We start from the raw sequence: 21,535 nt of genomic DNA on the forward strand, positions 1-21,535 counted from the left end.
CACCACTCACACAAAGCCAGGGGGGCTTAAGCAAAATAGGGGAAAAAATCATTCACATAAAGTTAGAAAGGACTTATTAAGGACAATAATGTTAGAAGAAAGAAATGTAAAGTCAAATTTAAAACACTCCCTTTTACATTCACCAGACTGAGAATAAATACATCAAGAATTTCACTCAGGTCAACAATGTTCTTCTTATTACAAGTATTTGAAATTAAAATTTAAATGGCCCAGCTAACAGAAAGCCTAAACATTCACTTGAACTTGTGGCAGACTAGCATAGGTTACCAATGGAACTGAACAAAATCTGTCTTGAGTAGCTTTTCTTACATCTTGATCCTGCAAGTTTGAAGACAACTTCCCTTGAGTTGTATGTATGATTTCCAAAGGATTGTGACCACGAGAAAACTTATGTCTATAAATAGTACAGAACTTCTAGGTTGCAGCAGAGGCCAAATCACAAGGAATGCAGCTATCTAGACACTACACAGATGTGTAATTAACCATGAATAATTTTGCATTCAAACTATAAAACATATTTCCTGTCATTCAACCCTCATAACATTTAAGTATGTGTCATACAACGTGACTATCATGTTTGCACACTGGTCAACATACTAAAAAATCCCAGTATTCATGCCTGTACTACAGATACATGTGATACATAAACTAACTTGAGTGTTAATTATTCTTTGTTTTTCTCCTTTACAACAAACTGGTCCCTGCAAAATGTAGAACATATATGAGGGAAAAGAACAGCAAAAGGTATGGCAGTAAGCACTCTACTGGGATCCTCAATGTAATAAAATTAACCAAGGTGGACAGGACTTGATTGAAATCCTGATGTATTCTGTGTATTACAGATACATTCAAGAAATAGAAGTAATTACTACAAAGATTATAACTATGAAATTAATACAGACTAAAACATGAAATAATGAGGAAATTTATCTGATACTAGGGAATTGCCTCTTTAAGTTAGTTTTACAGACTGGAAAATCAGGAAGATAGAGATTGGTAAACAAATGCAGATGTAAACAACCATTTCTAGCAATTGATAAAGCCTTTTTCCATAACAGTGAATTAACAGGGGACTAAAAGTAGGACTACCATAGTCTGCTGGGATTTTTTTTAATTTATCACAAAATGATTAGCAAGCCTAATCAGGCTGATAGGTCCAAACCAGCATTAAGGCAGCATTTCCCTTAAAGATCAGATCCAGACAGCCCTCCAGACAGCAACAGCAGAACAGCTGTTTGACACACAGGCAGCTGCCCAAGCTGAGCAATGTACTGGCAAACACTGCACACAGAGCAGGCAGAATTCCCACATCTTAGCAAACCACATGATGAAGAATAAGCACAGTCACAGACTGCATTTCCAGAGCAAATCAACCTAATGTTACACTAACATGCAATTCAACCCCTGCTACTGCATCTCTTGTACTATTTTTAGTGTCACAGCAGTTAAGATAAAAAACCATTGCAGTATTTTTAATTGTTTTGCTGGGTACTAAATAAATGTAAAATGCCAGTGGTCACCTAAGCATCATACCAGAGTGGACAGCAGGGATAGCCGTATTTTTCAGGGAATAACAGAAAATATTTTATGGTGTCAGCATATATGGGTTTAGAACTCCTTTATTCATTATTTCATATGTATGGTTATAATTACTTTTGCTGTAGGTATTAAACACGAGTATGTTAATTTGTTTCTTGTCAGAAAAAAAATAATAGTCCAAGCTAATACAGTTGCAATTTATATTGATTTCACGCAGTAAAGTATGAATATCTAGGTTAACCAAGGATCAGCCCCATACCTTTTTTATGATTATTCCACTGATGAGGTGAACAGAGGTTGCACACAAACTAAAATAAACCTACCTAAAAATTACCTTTCTGGTCTGCTTTTCTCATTCTTTCCTTATCCTCATACAGTCTACCCCACATTTCTTACCTCCCCTTTTTCTTCCAGATTCCAGGTCACTCTGCCCCAGTTAACAGAGCTATGCCACAGTGAATTCTTTGTAGATGCTAAGGAAATCAATGAAAAGGAGAAAAATAATCTGCCTAAGCAACCAGCAGGCAGTGAGAGCAGCTATTGCTGGCCAGCTGGAAAGCCACAGGCTAAAACAGATCTGGGCTCTTCCTCTACACATTTTTAGCAGCTGCAGAGACTCTACTGGATCAGCTGGGACGAATGGTGCAGGCCTGTAAAACTGGCAACTTCTGGCCCACAATGTGGGCAAGTCAACTATGAACCATCAAGCTGGACAAGGTTAGAGATAAATGCAAGAGTGTCCTCAAGCTACTCTCCAGCTGCAATGGCTGCAACAATCTGAACGTTGTTTAAAAGAGGAACTGAAAATAGATCATATTTCTGTTTATGTAAACAGTAAGACAATAGGCAATTCATACACTTCTTATCTGCTAAGATCAAACCCTAATTTTGATAATTTGACATAATCCTTTCTAGCAAAACCAGCAAACTTATCTGAAATATTTTACAGTCATTTGCAATGTAATGTTGCTGTGCTCTAACTGAAAAAGCAAAAACATAGGTCAGATGCTATAAACACATTTATGATACAAAACCTTGGAAGGAGATAAAGATGCTGAAACCTATCTGCCCCTTCATATTTGAATCCCGTCTTGTATTAGGTATTGATTGTCTGGGCCATAAAGAAAAAAAAAAGAGTGAACAGTAAATACATTTTCTTGCCAGGTACTAGATTGACAATTGTGTAGAAACTCCCTTCCTATGCAAAATCCTAGAATATTTACTGTTTTGCCACACCTGTATTATGTAATGCTTTGGACAGCTCCAGCTTTGCAGGTCTGTAAGGAGTAAGGATGCTCAAATAAGGCTATGCATAAATGAATCATAAAACTATCAGAGAACAATTTCTGTGACTTTTATCAATGTTCTTTAAAATTGTGATTAAAAATCACATTAAACACATTAACAATTATCTTTTACTGAGGTTTTCACCTTCTGTCTTGGTGTATGAAGCAAGAACTGTGAGAATGCTACAATTTTATCTCCAGTACAAGTCAGTCTTTAGTCTTAATGAAGGTGTCTCAAATACTAGCAGGCACATTATTTAGGCTTGATGAATCAAAGACTGATACATTTTTATGTGCACAATCACTGCTAATATGGGTGGAAACTACAAAAAAATGAGAAAGATACTGTTCTCGGGAAAAGGAACAATAACATGAGACAAAAAAAATCTTACCTGGAGATAAAAAGGAAGTAAACTGGTAGAATATTTCAGTGTCCTTCTTTTGGCCACTATATCCCACAATACTACCAACTTCTAGGGGAAAAGTCTTGAGATGTGCACCGGTGGCTAGGTCATGAAGCTGCAGGATATTCTTCACATCATGCAGGTAGCACAAAACCAGGAAACTGGACCTCACACAAGCAACCCATTCTGCACAGCATGGAAAAGAAAAACAAAGCCACAGAAAATACAATTTAAAAAAGTAAGAAAGAAAACAATCAGACATACACTGATCCTATGCATTTAGCATACCTAAATGCATGCAGCAAAACTTCTGACACACACTACCTTTAACTTTTAAATCTTTGTAAATGAACCCAAAGTAAAGTCTGCCATTCTCTGGAAGTGCATTAACCATGCTGCTCAAAGTTAATTTATGCAGACACAGGAATAAAGAATTGCTTAATCAATATGCTTATGCATTTAGGATATTTATAGATCAATACTGCTCTTAAATATCACAGATTTCAATGCATAACCCAAGCAAAACATTTATCTTTGCCAGCAATACTTATGGAAGGTCATGAAAATCAAAACAATCATTATGATTTATACTCAAACAAAACTCATAAGGAAAAAAGACATGATCCTGTATTGCACACTTTGGTACAGAACCTAGATGTTACTATTTCTCTTGGTTCTATTGCTGAAGTAATCAGGAGACTATTCTTGCAAGCAAGCCCTACTGGGTGTAAGAAAAGGATTATTCTGGGGTGATATTCTCATCATGCCATTAAAAAAAGCCCACGTGCTTATTCAAGATGCTAATGTTGCTAAACAGCATTCTTGAGACTGTAAGGTAAGAGGAGCAGGATGCAGCACAGTGAATTCAATCCAGCAAAAGGATCCAGGAACAAGTCCCTCTGCAGAGGTTCATTGCCTCTATGTCTCTCCTGGAGTCCTAGTTCTAGTCCCACTGTGTCTGTGCAGCTGCGCAGGAATGAGAGCTTCTCCTCCACAGAACTTTTCCAAACCTGAGTTTGTTCCTTGGAATAACTACTAGACACATGTGAACCTTTATTTCCTGGCATGCCAATTTCTCAATTGGACTTAAAACTAATTAAAATAAAATATCTGGGCTGTCATTTCTAAAAATCTCTGTGGCTCTACTGACTATCTCACTTCAATCTCCATCTCTATAGCCTGTAAAATGTAGAACCTCTTTGGAGCTCCTGTTCACCCATGATATATAATATAACATGTTCTCTCCTGTCTCCTGTGTCATTGGCTTTAGATCTCTAGTGACAAGTCTATTTATTTACTCATACAGACAGGAGAAAGATTAAAACATCTTAATCTTGCTCAATATTTCTGTCATTTAAGAAATTATTTTGCAACAGAAGTATTTTAACTTGTCATTAATTCACAAACTGAATACAAGCAAGACAAAATACAAGCAAAGCTAAAAATCAAAGAAAGTATCCTGAAGGAGGTAATGTGGGACATTTTTATTTGTTTGTAAGACTAGATGAGCAGGTGATTCTTATTCTCTTCCAACTACATATACACAGCCTCTTCTCTGACAATGCAGACTGGAAATCTAAATCATGGGCAAAATACCAGTGTTGGAAAATGGCTTTTTTTTCTGCTGGAAGCAAAGAATTAGGAGATGAACTAAATGAGCAAGAAATTTTAGGTAGGACAGACAGGGGTACACTATAATGTCAAAGTAGCACTGTGAGATGGAGAGTTTAATGTGACAACATTGGAGGAAAAAATATCAGAGCATAAGCATATAAAAATTGATGGAATTTGAGTTTTATGCCATTTTATCTTATTCACATCTTAACAGCTCTTTCTAGCTTCCTCCAAGTCCTATAAAACCAAATAATTTGAATTCAAAGAGTGTAAAGAAGACAATCTTGTAAATGCATCTTTGCATATTCAAATTACAGAATAAAAGTCCCAAATTGTATGTTGTGCCCCTTCCATTGAGGGTAACAAGTTTTTGGAACTGAAGGTCAAAACTTATTATTCTGAAAGCATCATATATGCTTTCATATAGAGTTCAGGTCTGTCATGAACCCCTAGAGCTCAAAGACTTTCAAATCCTTTTAGCTTGTTTCTGAAGGACCAGTGAAGTGTAATACTTGTCTTTCTAGACATGTGAAATCATGTTTCATAAATACCTAAATAAAGCTTTACTACTCCCCTCTTCCCAAACACCACCATTCATATTTTTTTTTACCCTCAAATTTTCCAACACCCTCATGAGCTTCTAATCTAAATTTGGGAATTTTCTAACCAAACCTCCAGAGAACACTAACTGAAATTTTAGCCATGACCTGAAATAATAAGGTACAGCATAACATAACACTGTTTATAAATTAGTAATAGATGTGTAATTTTAGCTCTAGTATGGCTAAAATTTCATAAGTGAGGCTGGAGAACATAATAAACATTGCAAGTTAATAGTTCTATTCAATTACATATTTTGAAATAGAGAATCACTCTTGGCTGTATACACAAGGAGAATATGTAGTAATTTAAAATATTTTTTACACTGTCACTGCACAAATTTTCCAACATTTTTACGTGGTTTATGAAATTCATACAAAATATGAATTTAAAAGTTAGCATCCCAACAGCAACACAATTTTTTTGCATGCAGAATTATTGTCTCTGCAATGAGTAGGAGATCCCATCAACTGCACTGGTATTCTTAAAAACATGTATAATTAAAACGTCCAGTTTTACTCAAAATTTCTTGGAAAAAATTCCACAAAATGGATTATAAACACATTCAGATCAACTTCAAATGTACATAATATATAGCTTTGCCTCAACAAGAAAAATAAGGGGTTTTTATTTTAAAATTATGTTATGGTGATGCTTTAATTCCTTACTAATTATTTGACTAAACAATTCAGTTTAATGGATTTTTTCTTTAAGAGCCGATGTTCATTATTACTTTGACTTATATATTTATGAAGAGGTAGTACTCTTTTTATTAGAAAGATTCAGTTGCTCAGGAGCAAGGCTGCTGGCTTATGTGGGGATCTCTGCTACTAAGGAATTTGCCTAGGAAGCAGCAACATCAACTCTCCATCACCTCTTTGATTTACAAATTAGATGCTCTCAGGTGGAGATAGCAGATGAGAAGCCAATGCAAAATGTTTTTAAAACATTCCATGAAATTTAGGAACACAGCTTCTGTGTACAGTACCTGTATTATAACTGGGTTTGGTGCATTGCTAACTGCCTCCAAAACTTACAGTAATGGCAGCTACAAAGAAATGCAAAAATCAAAATAGAGCAGAACACTGAAGCAGACTTGAAAGACCAGAAGAAAAAGAGGACACTAAGAAGCAACACTTATATACACAGCAAGCTAAAACAATGCTGAATTATTAAGAAGAGCTTTTTTTGGACTGCAAGCTTTAAGTTGAGTCTCTGTTATTCCCATGCTCAGCACTGAGAACCACAGATACTGTTGGGCATGTTCCATTAGCAGCCAACTTTTTGGTTTTGCTCATGCAGTGCAGGATGCATCCTGCATGCCTCTGAATTTCCTAGAAACTTTTAAGACTCTGTGATTTCAAATCTCCTGTCTAAGCCTGACACCATTGCTGTAGGCACCCTTTATAGACAAATGGGGAGAAGAAATAAGCACCTGGTGCAAGTGAACCATTTATTTTGGATACGCCATTCTGGGATACTGTGAATTGCTTGCTGAGCACTTTCATATACACAAGGGATGGTTTTTAAAAAGCTAACTATCCAAAACCTCTCCAATGTATAGGTCAATTTATTTTTAGTTAATACCAATGAACAGAGCAGTTACTCTCTGGGATACACCTAAACAATAAACACTAAGAGGTTGCCTTCTCCAACCTGAGCATCTTGCTTCAGGCATCAGAGATGAACACAGCTGGAGGCAGTCCTAAGCAGTGAAAGCAGGTGTGAAGAGTTATCCTTGGTGCTGGCCAGTTCTCTCTGAAGAGTACAGTGACCACTCTGGTGGCAACAACAGGTTACATGCAATTCTTCAATAGCTAAATTTGAGCTAGAGGAGATACAATTCTTAACAAGGCCTAGAAAACTGAGCTCAACTGTGTCAAGAACTTCTAGTTCAACCTTCCAGAAATTCATATTTTCCAAAACTACTTTCCAAAAACTCTTTTTAAAATTTTGACAGCTGTCACTAATCACAAAGCTGCTAACTGCAATGTTGCTAGGAACAATTTTTTGAAACCATTTCAGTGAAAAAAGTGTTGAACCCTCACACTAAAAATCCATGCCACTAACCTTAATGACTTAAAACAGTTTTGACCTTTCCTTTCTGCAGCACTACTACAGCATGTTAAGTGTCTGAATGTACAAACATGCTTTGACAGATGCAGGCTGAAATGCTGATGGAGAACACACCACGCTAGAGGAGCCAAGCAGCCACAGAGCTCCAGCAGGAATTGCTGAGTTACTCGATGTGGCTGTGCTTATGAATCCACACAACACATGTACTGTTGAGTGAGAATAGTTAATGTATTTCAATGGACACCAAAGCTGCTGCTGCAAGACAGACCTGGAATGTCATTGTGGGTTTTTTTGGTCATCACAGACAGTAACCAAAAACGTCAGTGTCTCTGCAGATTAACAGGTACCAATGCTGATCTCAACTAGAACGACCTGTAACCATCACTCAAGGCTACTTACAAGTAAACTTGCGGGTAAAGCATGGGCAATTTACAGAATAAAACAGGAATAATTCTGAAATGTGTGAGTAAATGTTGACAAGCCTTCACAATATAAAGCATGTATCTTCTCAATGAGACCCCATCCTCAATGGCAGCCTGCCATGTTAAAGTTAATGGGAAAGCTTCAGCCAATTTCAACAAGTGAAGGATTTGGTGCTTTTTCCAGACTTTCCCTCCTGGCTTCACTATGGCGCTAAAACACAAATTTCAGCTGCAGTAACTTCCCTCCCCATCTCCCACACATTTATGAATTAGTTAGTAGGTTAAAAGTATAAAGAAAAATACTATTTTCCACTTGGGAATTGTAACTGAGGCAAGGGAAGCATTTAACATGCACTGAGTTTAGGGGTGCAGATGTGTACAAGGTACAGAGAGCACTGCTAGCTTTGCCTCTGCTTGTTAAATGGCCAACTGAGATTCAAGGAACTGTTCAAGATCCTCTCCTAATCTACAACACGTTCAGGAATTTGTCTTATTCCTCAGCTCTCCTTATGCAGGAGATCTATGTTGCTTTTCATTGCCTCAAAGAAAGGGCTGGATACTAACTGCTGCTCTCCAGCTGCCCTGCTCAACCAGTACTGAGCACACTGGGTGCAATGCAGGGTGTAACAGTTCTCAAAATAAATCATTTAACCTTCTAAACCCAGCAGGTTTATCCTGTGCCTTAGAACTAGGGTTGCAGGTCTGTTATGGTCAGTCTGCATTTAGAGTGTCATAGCTGCCTTTCAATTCAGCATGCTTCTTGCAGCTATGTGGCCATTTAAAGCACAAGTTCAATGTCAGATGTCAATCTCTCCTATGGTTTGATTTCAGACTCCTTGCAAATTAAAACTAACACTTCATAAACAAACTCCAAAGGGAAGGAAGTTAGCCTCATCACACTACAATATGCTCTGAGATGCCCTCTTCAATTTGCTTTTAAAATAGCTGTCATTTATTTCTTCCCCTCAGCTCACAGAGTAGAGATCTATATTTACCTCATCCCTGTGTAAAATCCCTGCTGACAGTTGTAAAATGAAGTGTGTGTACAACTTCACTGCAGCAATATGCTTGATTTTCCCCCTTATTTCCCAAATTATCTCACTTATAAACAGTTCTTGAAAAAGAAAGGGTCAAAGCCAATAGAAAAGCCTATCTTAAAGAATATGTTGAGGAAACCAAATGACATTCACACCATCATGTAGGCATGTGTCTTTATTTCTTGGTTAGATTGTATTAGCTGCAGCATCTTTCTAAGAATACAATGATACTTGGTGGAACATTTCTCTATGCCAGTGATGGACACTGGTAGAGATTCTTAATTCTCAATCATGAATTTATTATTTGTAAATAAATCTATTTCTGTAACTGCAGCTTTATGAAATTGAATCTAAGTTAAGATGCAGAAATGAACAGCCTATGTCCTCCAGGTAGGTCATACCAGAGTAGGATCCATATATCCCAATAAAACAGATTTGTGACCTAGGTTATCACTAATTATAATGCTTGTGAAGAAATACTAATACAGCTAAATTACATCTTGTTAAAGTCACTCCCACACGTAGGTAAAAAGCAGTAATACCCATTTACCCTCTGAATCACTGCTGTCTTAGCTTTTGCAGAAGGAGCTTCATTACACTGTCATCTCTTTATCACCCAAATCAAAGTCACTTGACTCCAAGGTTTTCAAGAACGAATTATTAACTGTCATCGTTGTAATTATGTCTTCCTTAACAAAACTTGTAATGATTAAAAGAGCCTGACATGAAGACTGGCTTGCTTGCTGGCTACATCAAGTGAAGAAGTGAAGTTTTTTATTTATTCAGGACTACAACTTCTTGAACATGATAGAACTCCCATATCTTGATGCTAAGATACAACATTAATCTGCAAGTGTCTGTAACAAAGAAGCAACTGAAGAATTTAAATTTACTTTTCTGCAAGATCTACTATAGTTTATTAAGATCTACTTAAAACTCATCTTCTTATGGAGACTCTTGCATTTGCTAGTTCAATCCAACTTCTTTACATACAACTCCAAAAAGCTATAGAGAGAAGTAGACATATGATTGCCTGTTCTGGCTTCACATTCAACTACAGTAAAAGATTAATGGCACACAACATATTCCTGAAAGTCACCCTGATGGTTTTATATGACAGATTATGTTTGCTTTCAACTGTTTAAGAGCTGAATGCCTGTTGGGTTTACAGTCTAAAGGCCAGTGTCCTCAGCAAACCCATTCATCTTAGCTTTCAGCTTTTTTAGTGCATCTCTTGTTAAGTCTGTACTGTCAAGGCTGTCATGTATAAGCCATTAAATGAATGTTCCATGCATTCATTTTTTTTTTGTTTGTGCACGAACATGAACTCATCACGACTTTGCCTCCAGAACGAAACCAAAATGGAGCTGAGTTAAATATCACCATGTAGGAAAGAGCAGATCTGGCATTTATCTTACTGGGAAGGAATAGATAATCAGCGCTTACAGAGCCACTGGTCAAAGCTCCTCTGGCTGCCTAGACCACTCTCCACGTAAATCCACACATGGCAACCACATTTCATGTCAGTCACAGGTTCCTATCCCATTCTGTTTATACACTCACCACATCCAAATCAATTCTTCAATTTGGTCCCACTTTATAAACTGCTGTCCCTCATAACTTAAGCACAGCTTAACACACTGCCAGTGTGTCTACAGCAGTGAATTTGTACATGACCAAAATTAAGACTTGGAAGCAATTTTTCACTTACATCTATTATTAATTCTCTGCTTAGGACTTGAAACATACTTCATTTAAAATGTAGGTTGCTCCTGATTCAAATAGTTCCCAATCTTAAGAAAAGATTTGAGCCTCACCAAACTCTGATTTGCTACATTTCTATTCACTAGAATTCTCTCAACATTCTAGACCCCAGTCATTTGCAACATCACTACAATTCTGGATATGTTTAGAATAAACATTTACGTCACACTGGGGACATCTAGTCTGGGGCAGAAATCACACAGGACACTGTGTGAACTGCAGACAGAAATAAAGATTTTTTTTAAGTGACAAAAGCCTTAAGATGACTTTGAAATGTAGTAAAATAGGTTTGTCTCAGTGAGGAAAGACAGAAGGTACACTATATGTACATATGAAATCAGATACACAAAGAGAATTCTACTCATTCTACAAAGCAGCTCTTCATTGGAAGAGTAGCAAACACGAAGGAATTTGTATAAAAATTGATTAATAAAAAAATTCAGAGTATTTTTGAATAACTAATTATGCTAGTCAGATAAATCATAATTACACCTTGTACTGTATGGAGAGCAAACTACATAAATGTACATGAGGTATCTGTCAAAAAACAGCTCAAAGGTGGTTCTTCTGTATTATCTGAAACTAATTCTAAGCTTTCACAGAACTTTCAGCAAAATGATAGGATTAAAAAAATACAACTTTATTTTGATTATATCAAAACCAAACATTTATGTTTTGAACTTGCTTCTATACTTTAAGAATTCCATGCCCTTACATTTTCCTGAGGTTTTTTTTTTCAAGTATTGTTTACTCCTCTTATTCCAGGAACAAAAGAAATCCTGTCTCAAATTCTGACCAATTCTGTTCAAAGCATGCTGCAGTACTGCCAGATTTGCTCTTTCCCTTCTTTCTGCTTACAAAGTCCCTCTTGTTGTAATCACTGACTGTCTAGTAAACATTTATTTCACTGACATGAAGCACGAAAATACTTTCCCCTCATTTCCTACAAACACTGAATTAAAACAAGGATAGATGAAGCAACTTCACTAGGGCCACACAGGATGCTGGAGAGAGAGAGAGAGAAAGAAATGTTCTGAATCGCCTGTATCTCAGCAAGTCTTTTAAACTGCAAATCCCAACCACAGTTTAAACACAGTAAAAAAGCAAGAAGGTCTGTAAAAGATCATTCAACACACTAATTACTGAATTAATTTGGAAAAAGCAGAACTTAATGTCTTTAACTTGACATGAACTCTTACCTAGAACATCTTTTTCATGTTCAGGGACGAGAACTTTCCATTTGGATTCCTCTGGATCATTGAAGTCAATGTTGATTAACCGATAATTCGGAGAGTGGCGGTTTGTCTTGAAAGTGAACACTGTTCCTTCATTGGTGACATACTCGTACTCAGCCTCAAAGTTATCTATCAGCTTCACCCACTGAAGAATTCCTGTAAGATCAAACGCAGAATGTCAACTACTCAAACAAAGGAAAGGCCAGAATGTGTACCAGGTGTTAAGAACCTCCAAAGACTGCTCCAGATCAATAGGCTGCAGTGGAAAAATGCCAGTTCACAGACATGCTAAGATGAGTGGTTTGGAGGAATTTCTAGCAAAATACTGACAGAATTATGGCTTGTGTTTCACCAGCTTTCCTAAGAGGCTTCTGGAGAGCTCAGATGTTTGCCACAGCAATGGTCCTACCACAGCGGCTGCAGTGAAGCCAATGCCATGGAGCACGTCAAGGGAGCTCACAAGTGCCCCCTTCCACAGTCTTAGAATGAAGGGCTGCAGCTGAGTTGAAAGACTGCACTAAGCTTTCAAGTGCAATTTTATTTTTAACAGTTTTTCTAAAATTATTATTTAATTATAAATAAATGTTTGGGGATTTTAGTTCCTGCAAAAATGTTACTTTGAATGGAAAGTTTTCCATTCTCCTTAAAAGCCCAGAACTTCCAGCAGAATAGAAATGATGCTATTGGAATGAGTACAATAAACTTCAACATGAGGAACTTCTCTTTCAACTCAGAAACAACATGCCTGAAATGCTGTTCTGCAGGAATTTGTCACTATCACAGGACAACTACATTTAGGAAAAACATCTGGGTTTCTGAAGAAAGAAACTGCATTTTGCCTATCAATCTCTTAGAATATCACACTCACTAAAAGAAGCAGACTTCTCTCAAAAATGAATTGCCTCAGTTTCAGACTGTGGTACAGAGTGGGTAGTATTGACTCAACCTGAAGATGGGATTTTAAGACTCCACTGCTTTTTATTCACATTTTCTTCCCCTGTTTTGCCATAGGTTGAGAGGCTAGTAGAAAGAAAAAGCAGCAAGGCCAGATAAGATATGTGATGTACTTGTTATATGTACAACCCAGCCTACCATCCGAACTTACTATTGCAAGCATCATACATTAGCTATGCTGAAAAATCAGAATCCTTATTGACATGTGAAACTAAAGCTCTTATATCTTAAAATAACATTTAGTGCACTGTCTGCTCCTTTCCTAAAGCTACAGGTTGGGTCTTTGCTTTTAAGTATAAACAAATAAACTGTTCATAAATCTGTTTGTGAAACTCTGTAATACAATGTTTGTATCAATAAAAAAAGCATTTCAGCTTATTTTATAATATTAAAAACTGAGCAAGGAGATCATAGCCAAGCTGTAATTACTGTAAATTTTAAAAAAGAAAAGAATAATTGAGGAAGCAGTGAGATGACTAAGGTAATTTTAAACCCATTAGATGTAATAACAGAGTATAGTCAGGCCTGGTACATTCATAAAGTTTGTATCTCTTAATTGCCATTTTGGTTTAAAGAAAACTTCTCTGTCTCTTCATGCAAAGTGATTAAATTCCACTTTGCGTACTGCTGCAGTATGAACTTTCCACACAATCCAGTCAATTTAGTATCCTGAGCGAATACACTGCCCCTTAAATTTGATTTTTCCTGAGATCAAAAGTTTTGCCCTTCTCAAGAGATTTCATGTTGAAGAAAAATCCTGCTAAGTCACTGCAGTTGCTGTGAATTCTACAGAGAAAACCTGCTTTGATGCCCAGGAAAAACAAAGCAAATCCATCCTGCAGCAAACCCTAATAAACACCATGAAACCATTTCAAGATCCCAAGGCACACAGCATTTTAGTAAATAAAAACTTTAACTGCAGAGTAACACCATAACAATACTGGTATCTGACAGAATGAAACCATTATACTGAAGTACAAGACTTCATAAAAAGAAATTTCCAGGCTGTTGAAAAAACACACTTTTTAAATGGCAAATGTGAACAATAGTTGTAGTCTCCATGAGTGCAACAGAACTTGGATTCCATGAAGAAAAAGGACAATAATGTGACAGTAGGGAGTTACATTGCTTCCTTGCAACTCATTCATCCGCTCCCAAATGAGCAGCTAGTAAATAAGTGAGAGGGTTGATGTTCTGCAGTGGTACACTTAGTTGTTATTATACAAAAACAAGAGCATCCATCTTATTAAAGTGGCTTTTATGTAGTCCTTAGAAGACAAATATTGCAGTTGAATTACCTCTTAACCACTGTCTTACTGAAGTGGTTAAATACGCCAACATCTAATCCAGGATCAGAGGCAGTAACAAGGCAACTAGAGGCAGCCCTTACATCAGACACATCATTGCTGCACAGGGTATGTGCTGCTGCAGTTCTCCAGTGAGAGGAACAAATCCTTTGCAATGACACAGGTATCAGTCATAAGAGGATGCTTCTTTATGCTTGGTTGCAGGTGACCTAGTTGTGGCTGTGACTGAAAGGGATCTTCTAGCATTGCTTCAGATCCTCCTGCTTAGCCTTCTCCTTTGGGCTAGAAGTAACAATCTGATGACAAACACAGGCAGCTCATTGGGCACTAATATGGCTGAAAAGTGATGGGGACAGATATCATTTCTCCCCAGGTCATGCCAGTGGCAACACAAAGAAGGGACATGCCCATGGAGCTCACCAGCATGGCACTGCCCCCATGTCAAGCACTCTGGCCTTGCCCCTTCAGTAACAAAAGAACAGTATGTCTGCAAGTTATTACTTCAAAAAGTACTTGAAGAACAAGGTGAAGGACAGACATTCAGTTCGTTCTTCATAAAAAGGAGAGAAAAGAGTTGAAGAACTGGATCTTGATAAGGCATTTAAACGTTTAACCACCAGCCCTCTGAGAACATGTCTCTTTGAGAAGAATCACTGAGAAGTGGCATTTGGATAGTCTAAGGCTACTCTTAACACCTGAAATGCTGAAGATTTCAGTTTAATCCACATAAGCACACAATGAGACAGATTTATTATATATAGTAAAAAGCATGACAGTTTCTTGTATACTGCTGCTATACCCTAATTCTTTCCCCTGCCAGTCCTTCTATTAAAATACATTGCTGAAAAGATACAGATGGTTTTGCCTATATATTTTATACCAATCAGTTATTCATCATCACATAACTGCATTACAATAGGAACTGCAGGTAGAATTCAGTGGACAATAAAGCCATGCCACACAACAGAAAATCATAATCCTACAGAGCTAGGCTTCTGCAAAAAACAAAAGCAACATTCTGTGTCACAGACAGAATTTTTAAACAAAGTTTTTGGATCCACAGAAGATCAGAAGAGGAATTGTTTCTGTTTCACAGAATAAGCCCTCAATATTGTACTGGCCTCTGAACGTAGTAAAATATTCCATGGTCTGCTGAGAGGTCTGAGGGATGAAGCAGATCTGTGAATGACAACAACTACAGGAGAAGGAAAAGTTAATTTGAACAAATTGGTAAGAGCATGAATTATCACAAGGTCTATCACAAGGTCTTGTTACCAACCCTCTTTATACAGAAAGGACAGAGTAGCTGAGAGCCATGTTAATCACTTCACAAAATGTTCTTGATACTTCCATAATTCATTTTTCATGGAAAGGCCAAACAATCAATTAATGGCAAATAACCTCTTGTCTGTGTACTGGAGAAACAGGGTCAACAGCAGGGTTATCAGACCCTGGGGAAAAATGTTTTCAAAAGGCAAACACTTCCATTTGGCTTTTTTCAAGTGCTCTAACAGTCAAAATTATCAGGGGAATATATAAATGCTCATGTCCATAAATTCCATTGTGTCTTGTCATTTTTTGCAAGACAACTTTTCTACAAATGGGGCAGTGCTGAGAAAGCTCAGGAAATGAACCAGGAGGCTTGCCTCATAACAACAGGACAGGTTTTCCAACCCAAAGAATGATGTCACATTTTATTAGGGTACACACATTAAGTAAATAAACTTCTACCTACAGAAAATCATGATTTTTTAACCCCCACATTTTCATAGAATCATAGAATGATTTGGGTTGGAAGGGATCTTAAAAGCCATCTAGTTCCAACCACCCTGCCGTGGGGATAGGGTCATGCACCACTACACCATGTGCTTAAAGCCCTGTCCAGCCCAGATTTGAATACCTCCAGGGATGGGGCATCCACCTCTCTAGGCAGCCTTTTACAGTGTTTCACAGTGCTAATCCACACAAGGTTCTACATTCAATAGAAGACAATCTCATGGTGTACAGCGTACATCAGATTGGAAGAGACTCTTTCAGGGCCCCTGTGGCACGTTCATTACATATTCTGGAAACTGAATGGCAGAGTCCTTCACTCAGACATCTACTTCCACATCAAAATCTAATTTCTTCTTGAATCATGCAAGACTCAGCTTGCTCCCAAGCCCCTGCTCTGAGCGAGGCAGCTAGGGGAAAGAACTCAGGTTTTTTTCCCTCTTTTTTCTTCAAAGACACAAATATTTAATTGTCTCACTCTGATCTCCAAAGGCCAGAGATATTTTCAAACAATTTGGACTTTCTTTAAAAGCAAGATCTCTCTATGTCTTGGGACCTGACTTCACCTATAAACATCTGAGGGAGGAAATACTGTAAAGGAGATATTAAGATGTTCTTAAAGGAATGCAACTTTTGCATTTTGTATTGAGAGGGTACAACTCATCTTGCAGATGATGGATGACAGCTACTCAATGATCATGGAAAATTAATGTATTTGCCATCTAAAATATAAATAAATGGAAGGAAGCAATCTTCGTTCCTTTGAGTTAAAAAGTTCAGATGTGTCAAGATATATTCAAAGATTAATCCAGAAGAAAGAAATCAAGCACTTTTATGAACAGACATTTCTCAATCACTTTCACGCTCCAATTTTACTTCCACTGGGATAATCACTCAAGAGACAGGAGAAGAGAATATAGATGATTCATTTTGAGAGAGTTATAGCTCATGCCCTCAGACAGCAGAACATAGCAATTGAAAAGCAGGCATCAAAGCTAATCTCTCTCCCTCACACTACACTTTCTCTAATACAAACAGATGAAAGCACAAATACCTCATCTAAAAAATAACTTCATTATGAATACTATTTAGCCTGGTGGTGTTCAAGGCCAGTTTGAATAAGGCTTTGAGTAACCTGGTCTAAAGGGAGGTAGGGTTGGGACTGGATAATCTTTAAGATCCACTCCAAACCCTCAACATTCTGTGATTTGGTGATTTATAAATGTAATGTCCAGTCAAAGAGTAGCAGCATGAAGATGTCCTTGCTCAAATTAACAGCAAGCTATTTAATTTCATAGAATAGTTTGCATTTGAAAGGACCTTTAAAGGTTGTCTATGCCAATCCCTGTGCAATGAGCAGAGACATCTTCAACTAGATCCAGTTGCTCAAAGCCCCATCCTATCTGAATTTAAATGTTTTCAGGAATGAGGTATCCATCACCTCTTTGTGATGTGGCAACCTGTTCAAATGTTTTAACACATTTCTTGTAAAAATCTCCTTTCTTCTGTCTAACTGAAACCTACCCTTTTTAAAGCTATTACTGTTTTTTGTATGAGAACAAGGCCTGCTAAAAGTTTGTCCCCACCCTTTTTCCAGACTCCCTTGAAGTTGTGAGGCAGCAGCAAGGTCTCCCTGAAGCCTTCTCTTCTCCAGGCTGAACAACCACAGCTCTTTCAGCCTTTCCTCATAGGAGAGGTGCTCCAGTCTTCTGATCTTCATCATGGTCTTCCTCTGGACCCACTCCAACAGGTCAATGTCCTCTCTGTGCTGGGGTCCCCAGAGCTGGATGCAGTGTTCCAGATGTCTCATGAGAGCACTGCAGAGGCACAGAATCCCCTCCCTCATCCTGCTGCCCATGCTGCTTTGGATGCAGCCTAGGATACAACTGGCTATCTGGGCTGTGAGTGCACATTGCTGGGTCATGTCCAGCCTCTCATCCACCAATACCAAATCCTTCTCAGACCCAGCAGGGCTGCTCTCAAACCCTTCATCCTGCAGCCTGCATTGATAAAGGGGGTTACCCCAACATAGGTGCAGCACCTTGCACTTGGCCCTATGGAACTTCATGAGGTTCCCATGAGTCCGTTCCTTGTGCTTGTCCCGGTCCATCTGTACGGGATCCTGTCCTTCAGGAATGAAGCACCACTCAGCTTGGTGATGTCTGCAGGCTTGCTGAAGGTGCACTCGATCCCACTGCCTATCCAGCACTGCTCCCACTCTGGGACCCCTGAGTACCTATGGTCCCATTGGACCATAGACACTCCTCACCCCTGACCATTGGGACACTGAGCTGTTGACCCTTGGGATGTGATCATCCACCAATACCTCATCCCCCCAAAAATCCTCCCATCAAATTCCAATCTTTCCAATTTAGAGAGACAGATATTGTAGGGGATCATGTTAAAGGTCTTACAGAAACTCAAATAGATGACACTCTATAGTGCTTTTTTTGTCACTGATTTTATTTATTTTTACTGCTAATAATGTCCCTCCAAAAATAAATACATATAAAGTATGTATTTATAAGTCTATTTATGCATCATAAATAAAAAAATACAGTGAAAGCAAAACTCTGAAATTGACATTTAAGGGATATGAAACATTTTTCTTAAACACTCTATTGTTGATCCTTCCACATATTTTTCAAGACAACTAATTTTTTCTCCCCATTTGTTAGGATACAAGAGCTTTGTTTTGATATTCATTTTTGAAATTTTTTTTAAAGTTACTTCAATCACAGAAGAGTTTTTCAAAACATGGAAGAGTATTCTCCCTCTCACCACATTCCACTTTATAGCTGATGTCTCCTGTTGCCTCGCTGTCTCTTGTTCATTTTCATTACAAAGGTTTTGACCCACTATTTCAGGCTACACAGCACATACTGACTCATCCCTTTGATGTTACTGTATATAGCACTGTTCATTGCTTATTTATTTATTAAAAGAGCCTGGTAAATTGCAATACTAAACTAAAACACAAAAGGACAAACAAAGCTATTTTCAACACTGAAGTGGACAAACATTAACTTTTTCCACCTGTCCTCAAGTCATATACATGCTTTTTTAGTGTGGGGGGAAAAACCCCAACATTCTAGACATAGAAACAAAATTTAAAAAAATTCTGACTGATAGCCTTGCTCTTAAATTCCTTCTTGCAACCCTTCCCTGCCAGTCTAACACAAAGCAATTCCAGCTGAAAATGACTGAGCTGTGAACTTCTGTGTTTGCTCCATTTTTATCACATCTTTTCAAGCCAGTGGTTCTCAGTATTTTTCACTAGCTCCTATTCCTGTGCATGTGTCCTCCCACCACCTCACACTGTTCCCACCAGACACGAACCACCAACCTCCAAGCAGCCCAGTACCCAAGCAGAAGAGCCCCTATCATTGTTCTCTCTCCAGAAAGCCCCTGTACGTCCTATTTAAAACAAATCTGTGTTTAGCTTCCTTTCCAATCTAACAACTCAGGTGCACTTTCCAATTAACCAACCCTCTCAGCTTTTTGCATTCCAGAAATCACTGCAGCTTTTCATTAAGGCTATGTTTCTATACACCCAAAGGCTGTAAGAAGAGCCATCTCTTCTGCTCCCCATGCTGGTTTATACCCCTTCTTTTTTCCCCTCTGCTCCCATGCTTCAGGTCCCCTAGGAAGAGCAAAGTGAGGCTCTGCCCAGAGCTCTGAGTCAGTAACTCATAAAACAGTTCTACAGTGTTCACAAGAGGATCCTGATTTTTTCATTAGGCTTCCCAGCTGCTACCACAATACAAAATAAAGAAAAAGGTCAATACTAAGGACAACTTCAACAAGACCAATAGGCCATGTCATGCTGGTCTACGTTCACAGCCAAGGGTGATTAAACAGCTTTGATTTATTTCTTGTTGCACACCAACAGATTGGTGCTAAATTCCTTCTTCACAGCACCAAATCACATATTCAAAAGAGTAAACAGTTAAGGCTGACAATCTAATAAAAAATAAACAAACAATCTCATTTCTCAAGAAAAGGGAAAAACAAAATTATTACCAGGCACAGAAGCATGAAGAGACATGCTACATTAAAAACCGCACTGTTTTTGTGGTTTGTTTGGTGTTTTTTTTTGGTTGGTTGGGTTTTTTGGTTTTGGGTCGGGTTTTTTTTGGTAATGTGTACAACAAAGTTTGCTAATAAATAATTGCTTGATTAATATGTATCTAGCTGTTTGGCTACTGTGAGGCATTTTCAGGGATACCAAGAACAGTTAAGCAAAGTGATTAATGAAAGAAGTTTTCTTGTTTGACTGGTTCAAGAAACAAGCAAACCTGAGTGCTGTCTGTCTAGTGGAAGCCAAGTTTGATAAAATAGCTACCAAAAATTGTGCCTTACATTGCTCAGCTACTGGGTAAATATGTGGTTTTTTTAAGAAATACTTAGCATTAGATCACTTTTAAATGTTTGTTACAGGAGCCAAGAGTTGAAAAGCCTACGAGCAGCTTAGCAAGATAAGTAGGGAAATCTGGAGTACTGAATGAGGGAATAACCTTCTGGTCATGAACCCACAGTGCTGTCCTTCCTGACCCAGCAGGCACTGCATTCCTGCTACTGATTCATAAGGCAAAATTAGACCTTATCAGTTGGCTGACAGAGTCATCAAACCCGGACAAGAATCCCATAATTTTGCCCCTGATCTTTCTAAACCTCACCCCACAAGGAACTAAAGAGGAAGAACAAAGCACAAAGGGAAGAGTTATCCATATCCACATTTACTTGAAACAGTACAGCAAGGGAGTTACCCCAAAAGCTTAAAGAGCAGCCAGCTGTCTGCTCCCAGGGGGTCTTCTCACAGCATTGTATTGCCACAATACCGTGAATTATGACTTCAGGTCTTGAGAAATAGAGTATTTGTAAAATACTGATATGAGATAAAAATCTTTTTAAAGGTGTGTTTGGTTAAGTTAGTTGTAAACATAAAATTCCAATTGGTAAACCTGGTCATTTCTAACACAAAGAGTTTTGTCACAAAAACTGCCATGAACTGGGTTAATCTGGTGGGTTTCTCAAAATGCCTATGGTAGTAGGGGAGGAAGGGAAACAATATCTCCCCAAATCACTTATCTTTTCAGACTCATTTAAAATCCCCATTAAAATGAAGCTATTACATATTTGTCATAGGCTACTTAGCACAGCGATTTTCTATTCTAAAAAGGACCATTCTTGGCACAAGCAGCTCACAATGGCCTCCTTAAAAACCTGAACATTTGAAGAGAAAAATGACTCAGTCTGTACACAGTAGAAACCCCGTGAAGGGGGGGGAAGGAAAGCATGAAGCATGTTTTAGCTAATCTGGGAGACAGAAAAGATGCTCAGATGCTTCCTGTACCATTCATGGAAAGAAACAGAAACACTGCTGTGTAGATTATCTTCTGAAGAAAACAATCTGACAAGGAATATCACAGGAGACTGCACGGCCAATTTGATTAGCTGTTGACAAAAATATCATGACATAGTAAAGGGGGAAGATTATTGA

The 21,535-nt window shown here is 38.0% G+C and overlaps 1 protein-coding gene across 1 annotated transcript in view; it reads right to left on the minus strand.

Moving 5' to 3' along the window:
* Window positions 1-21,535, minus strand: part of PREP (prolyl endopeptidase) — an 85,858-nt gene that overhangs the window by 35,993 nt on the left and 28,330 nt on the right. The window contains exons 8-9 of the mRNA XM_030944368.1: window positions 11,963-12,154; window positions 3,239-3,436 (exon numbers count right to left, since the gene is read on the minus strand). Coding sequence (XP_030800228.1) covers window positions 3,239-3,436; window positions 11,963-12,154 — 390 coding nt within the window. The remainder of the gene's footprint in view (window positions 1-3,238; window positions 3,437-11,962; window positions 12,155-21,535) is intronic.

This window comes from Camarhynchus parvulus, chromosome 3 (genome assembly GCF_901933205.1).
Source record: "Camarhynchus parvulus chromosome 3, STF_HiC, whole genome shotgun sequence".
In the NCBI taxonomy this organism is placed as follows: domain Eukaryota; kingdom Metazoa; phylum Chordata; class Aves; order Passeriformes; family Thraupidae; genus Camarhynchus; species Camarhynchus parvulus.